The sequence below is a fragment of the Prenolepis imparis genome, unplaced genomic scaffold (assembly GCF_030444845.1).
Source record: "Prenolepis imparis isolate NDT839.2.m4 unplaced genomic scaffold, iyPreImpa1.0 SCAF_4, whole genome shotgun sequence".
NCBI classification, from domain to species: domain Eukaryota; kingdom Metazoa; phylum Arthropoda; class Insecta; order Hymenoptera; family Formicidae; genus Prenolepis; species Prenolepis imparis.
Genome location: NW_028141162.1, coordinates 16952591 through 16968811, shown reverse-complemented (window position 1 = coordinate 16968811; position 16221 = coordinate 16952591). Strand labels below are relative to the sequence as shown.

General features: G+C 36.2%; 1 protein-coding gene and 1 long non-coding RNA gene across 9 annotated transcripts in view; one reads left to right on the top strand and one right to left on the bottom strand.

Moving 5' to 3' along the window:
• Imp (IGF-II mRNA-binding protein) overlaps positions 1-11649 on the bottom strand; it is a 129483-nt gene extending 117834 nt beyond the window's left edge. For 4 of the 8 annotated variants that reach the window (XM_083036795.1, XM_083036794.1, XM_083036796.1 and 1 more), the window contains exon 1: positions 10526-11647. In XM_083036795.1, the coding sequence (XP_082892921.1) occupies positions 10526-10700 (175 nt within the window). In that variant the 5' untranslated portion in view covers positions 10701-11647. Of the gene's footprint in view, positions 1-10525 lie in introns of all 8 variants that reach the window. The other 4 variants (XM_083036791.1, XM_083036792.1, XM_083036793.1 and 1 more) reach the window with 3 other exon arrangements.
• LOC145935442 (uncharacterized) overlaps positions 1-16221 on the top strand; it is an 80993-nt gene that overhangs the window by 47488 nt on the left and 17284 nt on the right. The gene's annotated exons all lie outside the window — the stretch shown is intronic.

Sequence of the window (16221 nt, the reverse complement as noted above, 5' to 3'; positions counted from 1 at the left end):
GAGCAGAAGGGAGAGACGATTTCGACTTGGAGGCGACTTATGCCGAAAACTCCGGCGCGCTGTTTGTCGGGAAGTCAATGGCCGGGTATCTAAAACAAACACGTGTCTCTCCGAGCAGAGCCGGGTGGAGGTCACGATAGACAAAGATGTGTCCTCTTTTGAAAAGGAAAGAGAGAGGAAGATGTATTTTAAGAAAAAATAATTTTTGAAGGAATGAAAAATATATGATAAGAACTATCGCGTAATACAAGAGTATACAATAGGGAATAAAAAATATTTATTAATAGCAGCATAGAACAGAGATTATTCCGACGAGGCTTAACTAAGAGATAGACGTGAAATAGAAAATATAAGATATGTGAAAAAAATATTTAGAATTATTCCTAAAAATAAAGAATAAGAGCAGATTAGAACCAGATGTGTATATTGAGAGAGAATTTTAAGATAATAAAAAATAAGGGAAGAGAGAGATATTTATTCTGTTGTACGATTGAATCATACAGGGATCAGAGATTATATAAATACGTTGCGTATCGCGCCCGAGTTAATATAATAACAATGCTTTGAGTTATATAAAACTGTATTTTCTCAATAAAGCAAAATCGTGAATAAATTCCTAAAATAAATGCGATAAGAGACTGAGAATGACAAATAGAGAACGACTGTTGACGAGTAGGAGATCGAACATCTGGAGCACGATTTTCTGTATGCGTGTGTATGTGTGTGGAGAGAAAGAAACATTTATTATAATTTTTCTTTCATCAAACATTTCTTTAATAGAAGGTAAACTTAAATGTTGCATAAATATCGTGGATAATAATCTGTTATTTCTACGCGGTTATCGTGAAATGGAATCATTTTGTGATGGTAGAACGAGGGAGAGGAAGACGCGAATAAAGAGACAGAAAAGAGAGAGAAAAAATGATAGAGAGAGAGAGAGAGAGAGAGAGAGAGGAGAGAAAAAAAGATAGAGACACGCTACTGCAATCTCTCTTCGTGGCGCTAAAGATAGCAACTTCCTTCCTCTTTACAAACGTGCCGGCGTTTCTTTCAAGCTTTACTCGCGTCGATGCTGCTCCGTTTCTCTAATTCTTCTCGAAATTCCGTTAATTGAATGTAAATAAAACTCGTTGCTAAATAATTAATTAACTAAGAAAACATTACTCTCTTCTCCATAATTTCTTCGAGGTAGAAGATTAATATAAATTCAGATATGAAAAGGGCTCAGCACAGATATTAAAAATTATTTTTAAATTCCTCTATACATATTTTATTTAAATAAATTATTTTTAAATTCCTCTATATTTATTTTATTCGAAATTAATTTTTCAATTCCTTTATACTTTCTTCAAAATTTTCAAACAATTTTATTTAAAATTATTTTTAAATTCCTCTATATTTATTTTTTTAAATTCCTCTATACTTATTTGGAATAAAATAAGTATAGAGGAATTTAAAAATAATTTTTAATATCTGTGTCTGATTCTCACTAGCTCTTTTCATATATCTCAATTTGTATTTATATATGTATGTCAGAGCCTTTTCGATCTATTATCTTGGGAAGTTAATATCATTCAATATCAGAATATTCTATATAAGTATATTAAAAAAAAAAATATATATATATACGGAAAAAATTATATATATTACGCACTTCCGGAGCATTATATCGAAGCACGATATAAAGGCGTGACAAGAACGTGATTCAGAGAGCAGAAATATATCTCCAGATGTGTCGCATGCGAGAAGCAACAAGTATGACAGCTCCATTCAGGATCTGCAGAGTACTCGCCTCGTAACTGATATAAATAGTCATAACTGATATTTAATCAATACTAGTCGATACCTAACACTCAACAGTTCTCTCTGACATATTGTATAAGCTTTGGACAGAAACGTGCATAGCTGTGTGAAACAATATGTTAACGCAAAGTCATTTTCGAAGAAGCAGGATGCAAGGTAAGGGTTTTCACGAACCTGAGAACCGTCTGAAATTAAAAGAGCTGAGACGACAAATCGTTGGCAAGAAAAAAATTCTTACTTGAATCTCTCTTTTCGCTTCAGAGAGATAAAGGAGATTGAGTTTTTTCGATTTGAAAGAAATCACGTAAAAACGTGCATTTTTACGCTAATAATTGAAGGACGTGGCGTTTAGATGGAATTAAAAAGCACTGATCTTAAGGAGGAATTTTTCAAGGAGGAATTTTTCAAGGAGTATATAATATAAGTGATACGCATCAATCACAGGTGCAGCGGATTATAACGGTTGATAATAATGATCGCGTTCGTCGTCCGCTGGAAAACCATTATAATAATTGACACTCTTTCTCTCTATCTCTCTTTCTCTCTGCCGTCTCGGTCTTCCTCTCGGTGGAAAGAGCATCGAGAAATCGGCCTGCCCGCCTGCCTTGAGGCCTGTGCAAGGAGAGGAGGCGAATCGTAAGGCCCCATCAGTGTCGGTTACCGGTGTACTGTTAACAGGTAACTTTTTTCGGGGGCAGGTGGTCCCCCCCGAGCGGCGGGCACGCGACAAATCAAGCCGGGGCCCGGGCAGCGATTACAAAAAAAGGACGAAATTTGCGCGCGCGACATGTTTATTCGGTTTATATATACGCATAAAACCTTTCCTTACGTTAGGTTGGGCTGGTACGCCCGAGGGGCACGGTGGAGAAAGGTGCGAAGAGAAATAATACCGAGTCATTGCACCTTTTTTCGGGGCCCTCGCCCCCTCGCCCCCTCGCACCCCCTCCTCCCCCATCCCTTCGCCAAGTTTATTTTCGAGGCGAGGTGCGTCGAATTACGCGATACGTGTATTAAAACCCGGGAATTGCGACTTTTTTGCGTAACTGTCGAAAATTAAGGGTACAAAGTACAAAGAGATTGACACCGTCCGTCTTAATCATCAGCTTGGAAAACGTGGGAATGACTTTCAGAATAAGTTGTATACAGATTTTTTACTTATAACTTTTTGTTCAATTATAAATGTGGATATTTCAAACGCTCTCTTTGCTTCTTATTAATATTTTAATATTTAAAATTATAATACACACGTTCGAAATAATCAGGATTTAGTATAGTTTAAGGTACATTTTGAAAGAAAGAAAAGGAAACGTGAAACATCTCGAGCAAATGGAACGTTTCTTTAAGATGTTTGAAAAAGGAGTATATCGAGGCACACAGGCAGTTTAGGATGCGAATAATGTATTCCTATAGGAGCATCTGCTCGTTCTAAGTTTTACTTTGGCGGATGTAAATTCTCGCATTTGGCGACTATATAGTATTGGAATAGTTATATATATATATATATATATATATTATAATACTATAATTATATATTATATAATCTATAATAATTATATAATTAGATTATGTTAATTAATAATTGTACATTATTATAATTACGCAATTATTAAATTGTATATGATATATATAATATATAATTATATTTTAATATATATATATATATATTCTTATTTAATGTGATGTAGGAATTTCTTTCACGTTTAAAATTGAATAAATAATTTTTTTCAAATTAGCAAGTATGTTTAGTCATTAAATAAATATTTGATGTGTAGCCACCGAAAAATTTAAATAATAGAAAACTGTTTATGATAAAGTTAAATTGAATATTATATATTTTTCATTATATAAATATTATCAAAAAATAAGCTTAAGATTTCTCTATTTCTTTTAGAGAGAAAAAAAATCTGCCTTTGTCAGAAATATCTAAAAATAAAAAATACTATAGGATTTCAAAAGAAGGGCTCTTTTAGGCACGGAAGGATCAAAGGTCATATGTTGTTAGAAAGATGTTTAAGATTTGGACAATACATGGAGGACACATGGAGCAATAAATAGTTATCTGTGAGATTATTTGAGATTACTTTTGATTCTCGTATACTTCCTCCGATAAGTAACAGATATAACCGTGAGGGCCTTAGAAGAGATAACGGTTGATCGATTCGATACGAGCTAGAAGCACGTTACGAGGAAAGAAGAAAGTGTTAGAGAGGAGACGTCGAGAATGGAAGAATGTGGCAGCTTCCTGTTGGCGTCTCCGGCTCCGACTTTCGGCCTCGGCTTCTCTCTCTCGTGTCTACGGGATCGTGCTGAGCAGAATGGCGTGCACGAACGCCGGCTGTGAAAGAGGAAGACGCATGCTGTGCACGCACATGCAGGCCATGATATAGCTTCACAGCGTGGCCTGCGACCGGCATGGAATTTGAGAAAAATCTTCCGTCCTCTCTTTAAGAAAATCCTCGAAAACTTTTTCATATGTTCAGGCAAGAAGATTCTAGAAGGGACGATTTTCGTAACTTTTTTTCAATTGTTGAATATAAACGAGCAAAAAAAAACTCCTTCCATTCTCAAGTAATAATTATAAAGAATAATGTATCACAAATGACATAATTTTAAAGTAGTGTTTGATTTTGAAGATATTTTGAATATATTTATATATATTTTCCCCAATATATTTGGAAATTCGATTTGTGTTTAATTTATTAATTAATTACTATTAATTTCGTACTTTATCTTATTAATGATTTATATAATTGCTTCTATTACACAATTTATCAAAAAATAATTTTTTTTTTTTAATATAAAAGAAAGAATACTTATTTTTCGTAATTTTTTGCAATACGATTTCGGATTTCAAATTGTTTCAAAAATTCAAATTGTCACAATTTTGTGATTAATGTTGCAAAAAATCTATTTTATCGTTATAATTATTATATATGTCGTATTGGAAGTTTTGTTTCAAAATTAAATATATTATCACGACTTTCGAAAAGAGATATCTTAATTATAATTAAGACATTTTATATGATTAAATATGAAATTTATTGCAGGAAATTATAAATTAGACTATTGTGAAGATTTATTATATTTTTCAATATGTTTATTCAAACGTAAAGATTGTTTTAGATGATTACATACGAATCTGATATAAAAATTGATAAATTCAAAATAATGAAATTAATAAGAAAATCTGAGTTTTAAATTTTGACATCCGCTTTATTTATTTGTATTTAACGATCTGGAAAATCTTCAAGTTTGAATAAACATATTGAAAAGAATATTTGATAAATTCTCAAGAGCTTAATTCATAATTTTTTAAATAGAATCTATATTCAGTCATAAATATCTTGTTAATCATAATCGACACAAGAAATTTTTTTGAGAATTAAAACTTGTCCAAATGTCTTATATTATAGTCGATAAAATATATTAAAATGGTCCTTTTTCCAACTTTAATCGCTTAAATGTCTCAAAATTGTGACGTGATAAAGTAATTTGGAGACTGGAATCGTATGCAATGATAAAAAGAACTATGAGAAATAATTACTTTCTCTTTCTTGTCTGTATTTTTTCCTTAAACTGTGCTATCACATTATTATTACTCTTTATAATTATTGTACGTGCAAAATAATTTGATTAAACATAAAAATCCGAGAAAGGAGAATATTTTTAACATCTCTAGAATAAACTATTAGAACGACAGACTAGGTGACGAAATATTTGAAGAATTTCAGGTAGTTAGATATACTTTGCTCCGGTATATCGGCGACTGCTCTAAAACGATGCGAACACACAGCTTATTCGTTCGCTAGCCCGATTAGAGCACGCGCGCGGCTCTTTGGTAGAGTTCTCTTCTAAAACCTAACTCAACAACCCACCAAACTAGTTCTAGCCTCGGCTCGGTAACGTTCTTCGCGGCATTGTATCCGGAGGATCGGCCCTTACGCTGCAGAAGCAATGTATTGCTAACGAAAAGTAGAGGGAAAGAGAAAGAGAGGAAGCATGAATCGCTCCAGAGGCTCGCTTCGGTCCCGGCTCTCCTTCCTGTAGCTCATTTCTAAGCAGCCCTTTCGCGCGCTCGATATATCGGCTAAGGGAATATAATTGTATGGAGATATTTTAAGAAAAGAGTCTCCGGAAAATTTACAGCGTCTCTACATTCCCTCTTTTTTCTCGAAATATGACTCGAGCTTGTCCGATATTGCCAGAATTATTTAAAATATTATATATATATATATATATATATATATATATATAGATTATACAATTATAATTTTTAAATAAAATTTTTACAATTTTTTATATTTTAATAAAAAGAGAATCGATCTTTGAGAAATTATCGAGACAATTATTCGCGATTATAAAATATCGTAGGATTTTCTATCGAAAGATTCTTTCGAGGAAAAGAGTTATACATTTTTAATAAAATAATATACATATATATTCTGATTTAAAGATACATATATAATTATGTTTTTCGTCGAAAGAAATTTTCGAACAAAAATTCCACGATACTAAAAGCATCTTATATAATTATAGCCTCGAAAATTTTTTAAAAATTGATTGTCCTTATACAGGCATTTTTTTTATATAAAGAATAATTTCTTAAGCGCTTTTAATATCGTAGGATTTTTGATTAAACATTTTTTCGACGAAAAAATTAAATATTTTAAATAAAATACATATATCTATATTCTTATTTAAAGATATATAAATTTTTTTTGTCGACAAAATGTTTCGATAAAAAAACCCACAATATTATATATATAAAAGCATTTTATAATCAAATAATAGTCTCAAAAATTTCTTAGAGATTGATTTTCTTTCTCTAAAAAAATTATGTACATATATATATTCTTATTTAAAGATATATAAAGAATGTTTTGAACAAAAATCCCACGATATTAAGAGCATATTATATAATAATTACAGCCTCGAATCACAATCTCCAAAAATTTCTTAAAAATTGATCTTCTTTCGTAAAAGAAACTGGCGTAAAAATTTTATTAAAAAATAACAATTGTAATTATATAATTGATAAAAAAATTATAATTTCATACTCGTCTTGGTCTCGCAAAGCTGCCTCGAGAAAGATACACGTGTTTTCGTCTCGTTTCTCGTTGGAATTGGCGAGAATCGAGTTTCCTCGTCCAAGAAGAAGTTCAAGGGTGAGACGTGGCCCCGAATGTGCACGCGCGTGCATTAACGCGCTGTAACGAGATGGTCGCGCGAAAGAGAGAGCCATGGAGTGTTGTGTCAATGGAATTTATGATCTGAATACCAGAGAGTATAGGCATGGCCGCCGCGGAACGTGACGAGTCGCGACCAGCCGATTTTTCGGCGTAGACGAGAGACGGAGGGGTGACGAGGGGGTTATTTGGCGGCTATTCGCGCGCGATGTAAATTTCAACCTCGGCGAGAGGAGAGAAGACGACGATGGCGTCGGCGGCGGCGGCAAAGAGGAGGAAAGGGGCGAGGTCGGGCGGGGGCGATGGCGGGAGCTTCATATGTCAAGCGTGCGCACCGCCATTCGCGACCTTGACCACATTTCTTCTCTTCGGGAGAACTCGTCGACCGATTACCGCTCGTCGCCGGGCGTGACTTCTTTCATATAGCGCCGGTTCAAAATTCTCACGATCGGCCGGGATAAGTCATAAGTCGGGAGCGTTAGATCAGGATTATATATCGAGATGACGAGAGAGGAATCTCTCTCTCTCTCTCTCTCTCTCTTTCTCTCTGCGCGAATGATAGCTCATTTAATGTTCTTCTATACAGATTTTTTTAAAGGAGACAGATTCGAGAGATTTCTTTCTCTTATATATATTTTTCTTTAAGCTGCTGTTATGAGTAGTAAGTCTTTGATGAATTAATTTTTTTTCGACGAATAAACAGAAAAGTATAAGAATTTGTCGATGGCTTAATTTTTTTTTTATAATTCTTGACGAGCATTTTGTATAAAATTATGTAAGATATTTGCTGACAAAAATTCTCGATTTCTTCTTGCACAATGAAAAAAAAATTGTTAACTTGACTAAATCTTTCAATTAATATGTTATATTTAATTTAAATATTTCTATATGTTCAATTAACAAAATAATATTTAGTTGAAAGGTTTAGTCAATTTAACAAATTTTTTTTTCAGTATACTTTCAATATTTCGTATTCTATAGATTCTGAAAATACGTTAGAAGCAAAACATTCCAGAACGAGCCATTGTAACCGTTGTAAAGATTCGAGTTAATAGGATCTTTCAGGTGCCAGAACTAGTATTTTATTGTCGAGGAGAAGAGAGAGATATATGTTGCCTCCCGCGGAGCAATTGTTGAAAATTTGTAGAAAAAAAAAGAAACGTCTTTTCGACGAATATTTATGTGCTTCCCGGGAAGAAACGTGTTTTATCGCGTTCACCAATGTGCTTTTCGGTTTTGGCGGGAAGAGGCCGGTCTCTCGTAATCGGAGCGATCGAGATGACGGTACGACACGCACGATTATCAGCAACTTATCGCACACAGACGCGACCTTGTCCAAAACTGGCGCCAATTTATTGATGAGTGTCTCTCACCACGTGAATAAGTTTTCCGCGCGAGTTGTCGAGCAGAGGTGAAATGCCTCTGGTGTTGCGCATCTCGTAGAAAATTAATAAAGTACTTTTTCTCAACAGACTCCGACTTGAGATCCAGAGGCAAAGTTAAAAAGGCGAGGGAAGAAATATATATATATATATATTTTTTGCTTATATATATAATAAATTAAAAATATATAATAAATAAAAAGTTATATATATGAAAAATCTAAATCCTCCAAAAAATCTATAATCTTGTATGAGATAATTTTATGTGACTCAGTTATCCTCGATATTCGCCGGATGTTCATTGAGAGTTAATCATATGTTTTATTGCGAAACGTTTGCGGTGACGTTTCCAGCGACTTTTGAGACAATATTATCACTGATAATAATTTTGTAGCAACTTGATTTCCCGATAGACTTCAGAACGAGATAAGATATATCGTATATATATTATATTCTTTTAGTCGACATATACTGGACCTTCCCGAAAAAATGACACGGCAAGATTAGAAGGAATTTGTGAATCGAGCAAAAGGTCGTCTTTCTTTTTTTTTTGACAGAAGTCCGAGTCGGAAGCTCTCAAACCGTACAATCTCGTTCGTGCGAATCGAAGCGAATTCTCGAGCCTAGGTAAAGTTCGAGATATAAACGTCAATTACGCGTGTTTTTGGGCAATATCCTAATTCGGACGCTCGTTAAATTCACGCGAGCTTTACGAGCAGATCTTAATCTGACAGCGAAATTGAAACTGGAATAAATATTTTCGCGAGCGTATCACTATTTATCTTCATTTATCTATTTATCTATTTATTTATTTATTTTATTTATCTATTTATTAATTTATTTTATACCAAACAATCAAACGCGCGAGCCATTTCGACTGTTAAATATTTTTCCATCAATTATGTTTGCATGTGTAAAGCCTGTATATTATTATAAATTTTTATAGTGTTATAGAGAAATAAAAATGTAATATATATAAATGTCACGTGTGCGTATATACAGATGAAGATTGCGTAACTGCGAGAATTAAGTTTTTTATCAACCAATAAAAGTCAATTCGATCAGAAGCTGTTCTTATAAGTAGCCGTCAATTATTCGCTCACTTGAGTGTTGTCTCAATTATTTATTTGTCGAATAATTTATATCATATTTGGGCAATTTGACATATTACTATATGACTGACATATTTTTACCCGAGCAACTAAAATTCTTTTCGCAATTATTCGAATACTTTTTACCAGTGAAATTGGAATTAAATTATTTGTCGATCGAAAACATATGAGATATCTTCGATAATTATTGACAGTTATACTGATATAATGCAAATTATATGGTATAATTACTGATATGATATACTGATATGATAATGACAGTTTCGTTTGTCATATCGAGTCATTATTTTGTGTATTTATAAATCGAAAGAGACGTCATCCAATTTCACGTCAAAGCGTGCGTCTATCGAGGAAAAAAAAAAAAAAAACAATCGACCGTCAACCATCGATGTGATGACAACGTGACATATGTACATATATTTCGTGGAGAAATCTTTCGAGAGACTTGCCGGGATATTTTTCAGTCGTCTCTTCGAAAACGCATGACAAATACTCTAGCATTTTTATTTAGAAGCATTACAATCTAGCAAGAAGCGGTTCATACAAAGCGTGGAGATCAAGATTCGCCTTCGACGCAATTATTCACTTTTTGTATATTTTACAAAAGCAAGGTTGACAAGTAAAAGTAGCTAAGATTTTGTACAAGTAGCAACATAGATAAAAATGAGAAAAAAAAGAAATATAGAAATCGACTGAATTCGTCGAAAATCTTCATCTCCACTAGCCTACAATTTTCGCATATTGGCTACTTAACATTAATGACGAGGGAAAGGATCGTAAGCTCAACAACAACAATTGGCAATAAGCTAGGTAGCATTAAAAGCAGCAGTGTAGGTAGGCAAAGCGTAAAAAAAGCGTTTTATTAGTGTACAACAAATAATCAGGTACTCGGGAGTTCCTCTTCGATCTTCCTTCCTCTTCGTCGCCGTCGTCGCCGTCAACGTTGTTATCAGGATGGAAAGCAAAGCATTGTATAAGAAGCATCGAGAAAGGCTGGCCTAGGCTAAGCTAAAAAATTCATCTCATGTAAAACGTCACTCACCGTTCAGCTTGTCGATCGCCCGATCGGCCGTGGACTGATCGGCGCAGTCGACGAACGCGTAGCCGCCTCGCTTCACCAGGATCGTCGTGCAGGCCAAACTGTGCTCCTGGAAGAGCTGCCTGAGAGCGCTCTCGTTGCAATCCGATGGCAGATTGCCCACGTAGAGCTTGGACATGGTGCTGGCTGCTGGCTGCTCGTTTCTCGACGCTATGATGCCGGCTTCCCGGTCACGTGTCCCGCGTATTATCGGTGCCCCGATGACGGCTCTCCGACCCTCGAATCCGGTGCGCGTGCGCGCGGCCCCGGACACCCGACTGCGAATACTGACCTTCGTCGTGGACGACGACGACGCGGGGACCACCGTTTTCTCGGACCCGGAGGTCTCGGGGGGGAGAGAGAGAGAGCGCGCGCGAAACACGAGGACGAGAGACGAGATGGGACTCGAGAGAGAGAGAATTGTTAATTGGTGAATCGCGAATCTGGGAATCCGAAGGCGTCCGTTGTTGTTTTTCTTTTCTTTCTTCCCTCTCTCTCTCTCTCTCTCTCTCTCTCTCTTTCTCTCGCGCGCACGACGAGAGAGGCACGTATCTCTGAGGAACAAACGCGATGTGGATCCTGGCGATGACGGCGGGACTCTCTCTATTTCACCAGGATCTCGATCGCGGATGGATCGTGGTACGGAAGGGGGAGGAGGGTCTCACACACGCGGAAATATATGTATAATGATAACGCCGGGGGTGGGCGACGAACGATGCACGGGGGCGAGAAAGCACACGAGGGAGTCCTTCTTGGAACGATGACTTTCGACGACTCTTGGGTTCGCTCTTCTCTCTCGGCTGGGGCACCTTCTTTTGTTTTCCGCTGCTAGCTTCCTCGCGCCTCGACTGGCCGACTGCGAGCCGCTCGATCCGCGGATAGGCGACGACTGTGTGTGCGGTCTCTCGTTCTCTCCCTCTCTCTCTCTCTCTCTCTTTCTCCCTTCGTCTCTCGCAAACGCGGCGCTGTTGCGCGAATCTGACGCGCTTCCGGTGGCTGTCCGTCAGCAGCTCGATCGCAAGAAAGCGACGACGACGATGGAGACCGGCCGGCGTGTCCTCGCAGAAATGGCTCGTCCCGATTGCACCGAGTTTAAGGTTCGCCAAGTCCGTTTGTCTCTCTCTCTCTTTCCTCGCGGCGTGTCCGAAAGAAATTTCCTCCCTCCCTCCCTCCCTCCTGTCTTTCTCTCTCTCTCTCTCTCTCTCTTTCTTTGCGACAACGACGCACCTTCCTTCCACAGGCTCTCCTCTCTTTGGCTAGACCGCAACGCGGCGGGATTCTAAGGGGTTCTCTCGTTTGGCGCGTTGTGCCCCTCTTTCACCCCTTTGCCTCCCAGAATAGGGTAAGGGGAGGGGGAAGAGGAATCAAGACTCGATGCAAACTCGTCTCTCTTCCTCTCTTTTCTCGAGCCAGCCGTCTCGCTCTCTCCCTCCTTCCTTCGCAAATTCGTGCGTTCTCGCGCGCGTGCACTCTCTCTTTTTCGCGAACGCGAATGATGCGAACGTGGCGGGAAACCGACTCGAGATACGCGATGGCGCGGGCCGATTGGCCGCTCGCGGACCACGTGGGTGACCCCCACCAACTCCCACTTCTGGCTCGCGATTGGTCGCTTTTCGCACGCCGGTTTTCGCAGCCGACGCGCGCGCTATTACAAGAGCGTTGCGTGCATGCGTGCGTGCGTGTCATACGTGCGTGCGAGAGCGCACGAGTGTGCACGCTCGTTTCTTCTCTCGTTCTTTCTCCGCTTCTCCTCTCTCTTCTTTCCTTTCGCAATCTTGCGCCAATTGCGCGCGCAACCGCGAACGCACGTTTGCATAGACGCGTGTATGCGTGTGAATTCTACGACTCGCGCCTTCATCGCGCTAGGTTTGCAGAAATCTACCGGGTGTTTTTTTTTTTTTTTTGGAGAACCGCGAGGTTCTGTCACTTGAACGTGTAACGCCTTCGAATCGTTACAATTGTTAAAGGAGATTACTATTTTTTTTATATACAAAGTCGATATTTTACTGTGATATTAAGATTTTACAAATCTTTTTTTTTTAGCAACAGTTTATGTGCGAAAAACATTTAACAGAATTTAGGCTATAGATATAAGGCTGAAAAAATTTGAGGAAAAAAAAATTTAATTTTTAATGGCTGTTTCATGAGGAAGAGAATAGAGATAAAAATTTGTATTTTTATTAAAGTGTTTCTATATTTGAGGCTTTTTAAAAATACGTTTCTAAAAAGATTTCTCAAATTTTTCAACCTTATATCTATATCTATATAAAAAATTCTGTTAAATATTTTTATTACAAATACCTACATTAAAGCGCACCAATTTTATATACATACGAATAAACTTTCTATCTGATTTGTGCAAATTTGATTTTTTAATTATTGGTTCTACTAATTCTAACAAATAGTGACATAATTTCGGTTAGAGACAAAACTACGAAAAATTCCCAAATTTTTATTTTTTAAATCATTTATTTTCTAATTATATCTATTGCAGGCATTATACAATTTATAGAAAGAATATTATTTTTTATTTTAAAAAATTTTATTTTTTAAATGTTTATTTTCTAATCATATCTATTGCAGCCATCATTTAATTTATAGAATAATCATTGAAATCAAATTTAATGTTTAATAATTAAGTCAAATTTAATTAAATAAAAATTTTTCTAATTTTACTATAAAGTGAATTGCTTCGCCTCTCTCTTCTCTTCTGCAAACCCTCTTCTATCTTTTACACGAGTATTAAGCGAATTAATTTGTGCGTGAAAGTATTACAAAAATCGCGAAAATTTTCTTCGCGATTCAATCGAGCATTATACATTGTATGATACGCGCGTTACTCTTTTCAACGTCCGTGAGGACGTTTGTCGCGAGGAGGAAACGCGAAGGATAATAATATTCAGAGCCGTACGAGCTACAATGTAAGACGAATTACAATATGAAACGCCGTATGTCGGTATTCCATTAAAATTAGGCTGCCGAGGAGAGCATGCTAATTATTTCGCGGGCTCTCTACAAAAGTTCCTTTGCCCTGGTTCTCTCGCCCGACGATCCTGTCGTCCTTTTTCTCTCTCTCTCTCGCGCACTAAACAGCCCTTTTTTTCCTCTCTCTCGTTCTCTCTCTCTCTCTCTCTCTTTTTCCCTCCATTTCTCTCTTCCTCTCTCTCCCTCTCTCTCTTTCTCTCTGCGTTCGCAGGGATAGACAAATCCCACTCTTAGAATAGTGTATGCACCTCTTACAAAAGGGGTGGAGTGAGACAGCTGGCCGTGTGTGTGCCCAGGGTCAGGGTGCTGCGGAGCCATGGAAGCAGAGGGCGAAAAAAAGAAGGAAGAAACCGCGCCCATGTTGTTTCTATTCACCTGCCCGTGCTCGAGCGACGCCGAGCGAAGACGTTGTTAATAAATTACGATTAATTAGCGAGAGAGGAGCGAGAGCAGAGGCCGACGACGACCGCGTTTAATTACGGCGACGTCAACGACACCATTCACGTTATGCAATTCGCACGCGCATTCGTATATTATTTTGTTCACGGCTATATCCGAGAAGGTTGAACATTATCTATTGAGAATTTAAGTTAAATATGTATAAAATAAAACACACATTTTTAATGTGTGTTAATAAAGTGAATTGAAGACGTCTTGGATTTAATTATCATGCTGTAAATTAAGTTTTCAAGGGATATTTTATATGCCTCATTACTCTTCACTGTGTTTATTTAGAATTTAGTATGTCAAATATATGTATAACTTGAAAAAACTAGCAAAGTTTATAAATATATATTTGTACGTATTTTATAAACTTTGGTCATTTTCTCAAATTATATATTTGATACACTAAGAAATTGTAAGGATTGTATAGAAGTTTAATAATCGTAAGAGAGGAATAGTATAGAAGTTTAATTTATATCGCTTAAATGTTTATATGTTTTGCTTAAATTAATTTAGATTAAATTATGTTAATTTGCATCCTTTTATTTAAACGATTATATTACTATTTAAGTTATGATCAAAATAAATACTGCAATTATCAATTTATCGATATGTAAAAATAATATAAGTATATGTGTATGTGTACAAAATTATTAATATGAAATAATTATGATTAATAAAAAATCTCTCTTAAAAAATAATTTAAACGCGAAATATCAAGGTATAAAAATGTACTTTATCTTACAAACTTCTAGACAAGTAAAAATTAAATACATTCACTATTACATAGGGAACATAGGGGAAATATTACATAGGGAACAGTATGAACCTATTGCGTGCTTTATATCTTCGTGAATAAAAAACCACTGCACTTTATTAAATTCTAATCTACGTACTTTGCTTGCGGCGATTTTTCATAGATTGAGAGGGAGAGAAACTCGCTTTTTTAGCTCGATCCACTAAATCTTTTCGATGGTCGTAACTTTTTACGTACAAAGTTTGCGATTTAATTTTCTTTCTTCTTTCGTGTCAAGTTTGGACACAAAATCTCAACTTATTATTCCATATTTTAGTGTGAATATTCTAATGATCTTTTATATAAAAATTCTAAACATTTAATAGCGACTTTTAAATTACAAACACATATTTATACATCGATTACACACAGTATATTACATCTATTTATTAAATTGACATAAAGAGTGTGTGCATTTCAAAAATATTTAGCAATTTTTTACCTTTTTCCCAACCGTTTTTCAGCATTTCTGACTTTCTTCCCTCTCTCGCGAGTCCCGCGAGTTTGTAGCAGCCCTGTAGAGGTGACGTGTGACGAATTCGTTTGATTCTTCGATTTTCGCAGGCCATAATCCGGCCGTCTCTCTTCGTGATGCCAATAGCATGAAAGGGACGCGAGGGAAAATTCAGTCAGTCGACGGAAAATGAATTGGAAACAGGCAACGCGGTCTCGTGGGTCCGCAGCTGCGCCATGTGGCAAATGTTTCCAGCCGGATCTGCCGAAGAGAGTGCAATCTGCCCCCACGATGGGTCGGTCGCTCTTGGCAGAATGCAATCAGAGAGCGGCGATTATTTCCCATGAGACTCGGAAAAGAGAGAAAATTTGGCAAATGGCAGGCTCTCTAATAATTGTTCCAACAGAATTCGTACATAAGTATTGACTCCGATTTCGCGCTTTTCTCTCTCAAATCGAGCATCTTCTTATAGATTTTTATGATGTTTCTTGATGAGATTATTTCTGACTTAAATATACGCATGCAAATTGCGTGTAAATTCTCGTGTTTAAAATTGTAAAAGAACGCACACACATAAATAATATTTCAAGTGTTAAATTATTCTTGGATCACTTTATTATTTTTGGTGTGAGAAAATAATTCGAAAGTATCGTTTCTTTAGCCGCATATGCATTTATATCGCACCCAGATTTTTTGAGTTCAAAAAGTTTATTTACGACAATTTTATATATACAAAGAAAATAATATTGTTGTACATTGTTAATTTCGAGCATTTAACAATTTAAGCTTTTACATCGTCACAAATGCATTCATTAATGTACCGGTAAACGAATTAACTTTTCAATATTTTTTCATGATTTTGATATTTTTAAATTTTCGGATTTATATATCTTTAACTCGTAAAAAATGCTTACTATTGTTTAAATATATTTGTTAAAGTAAAAAATACAATTGACTGAATAAGCGATACTGTATCAATCG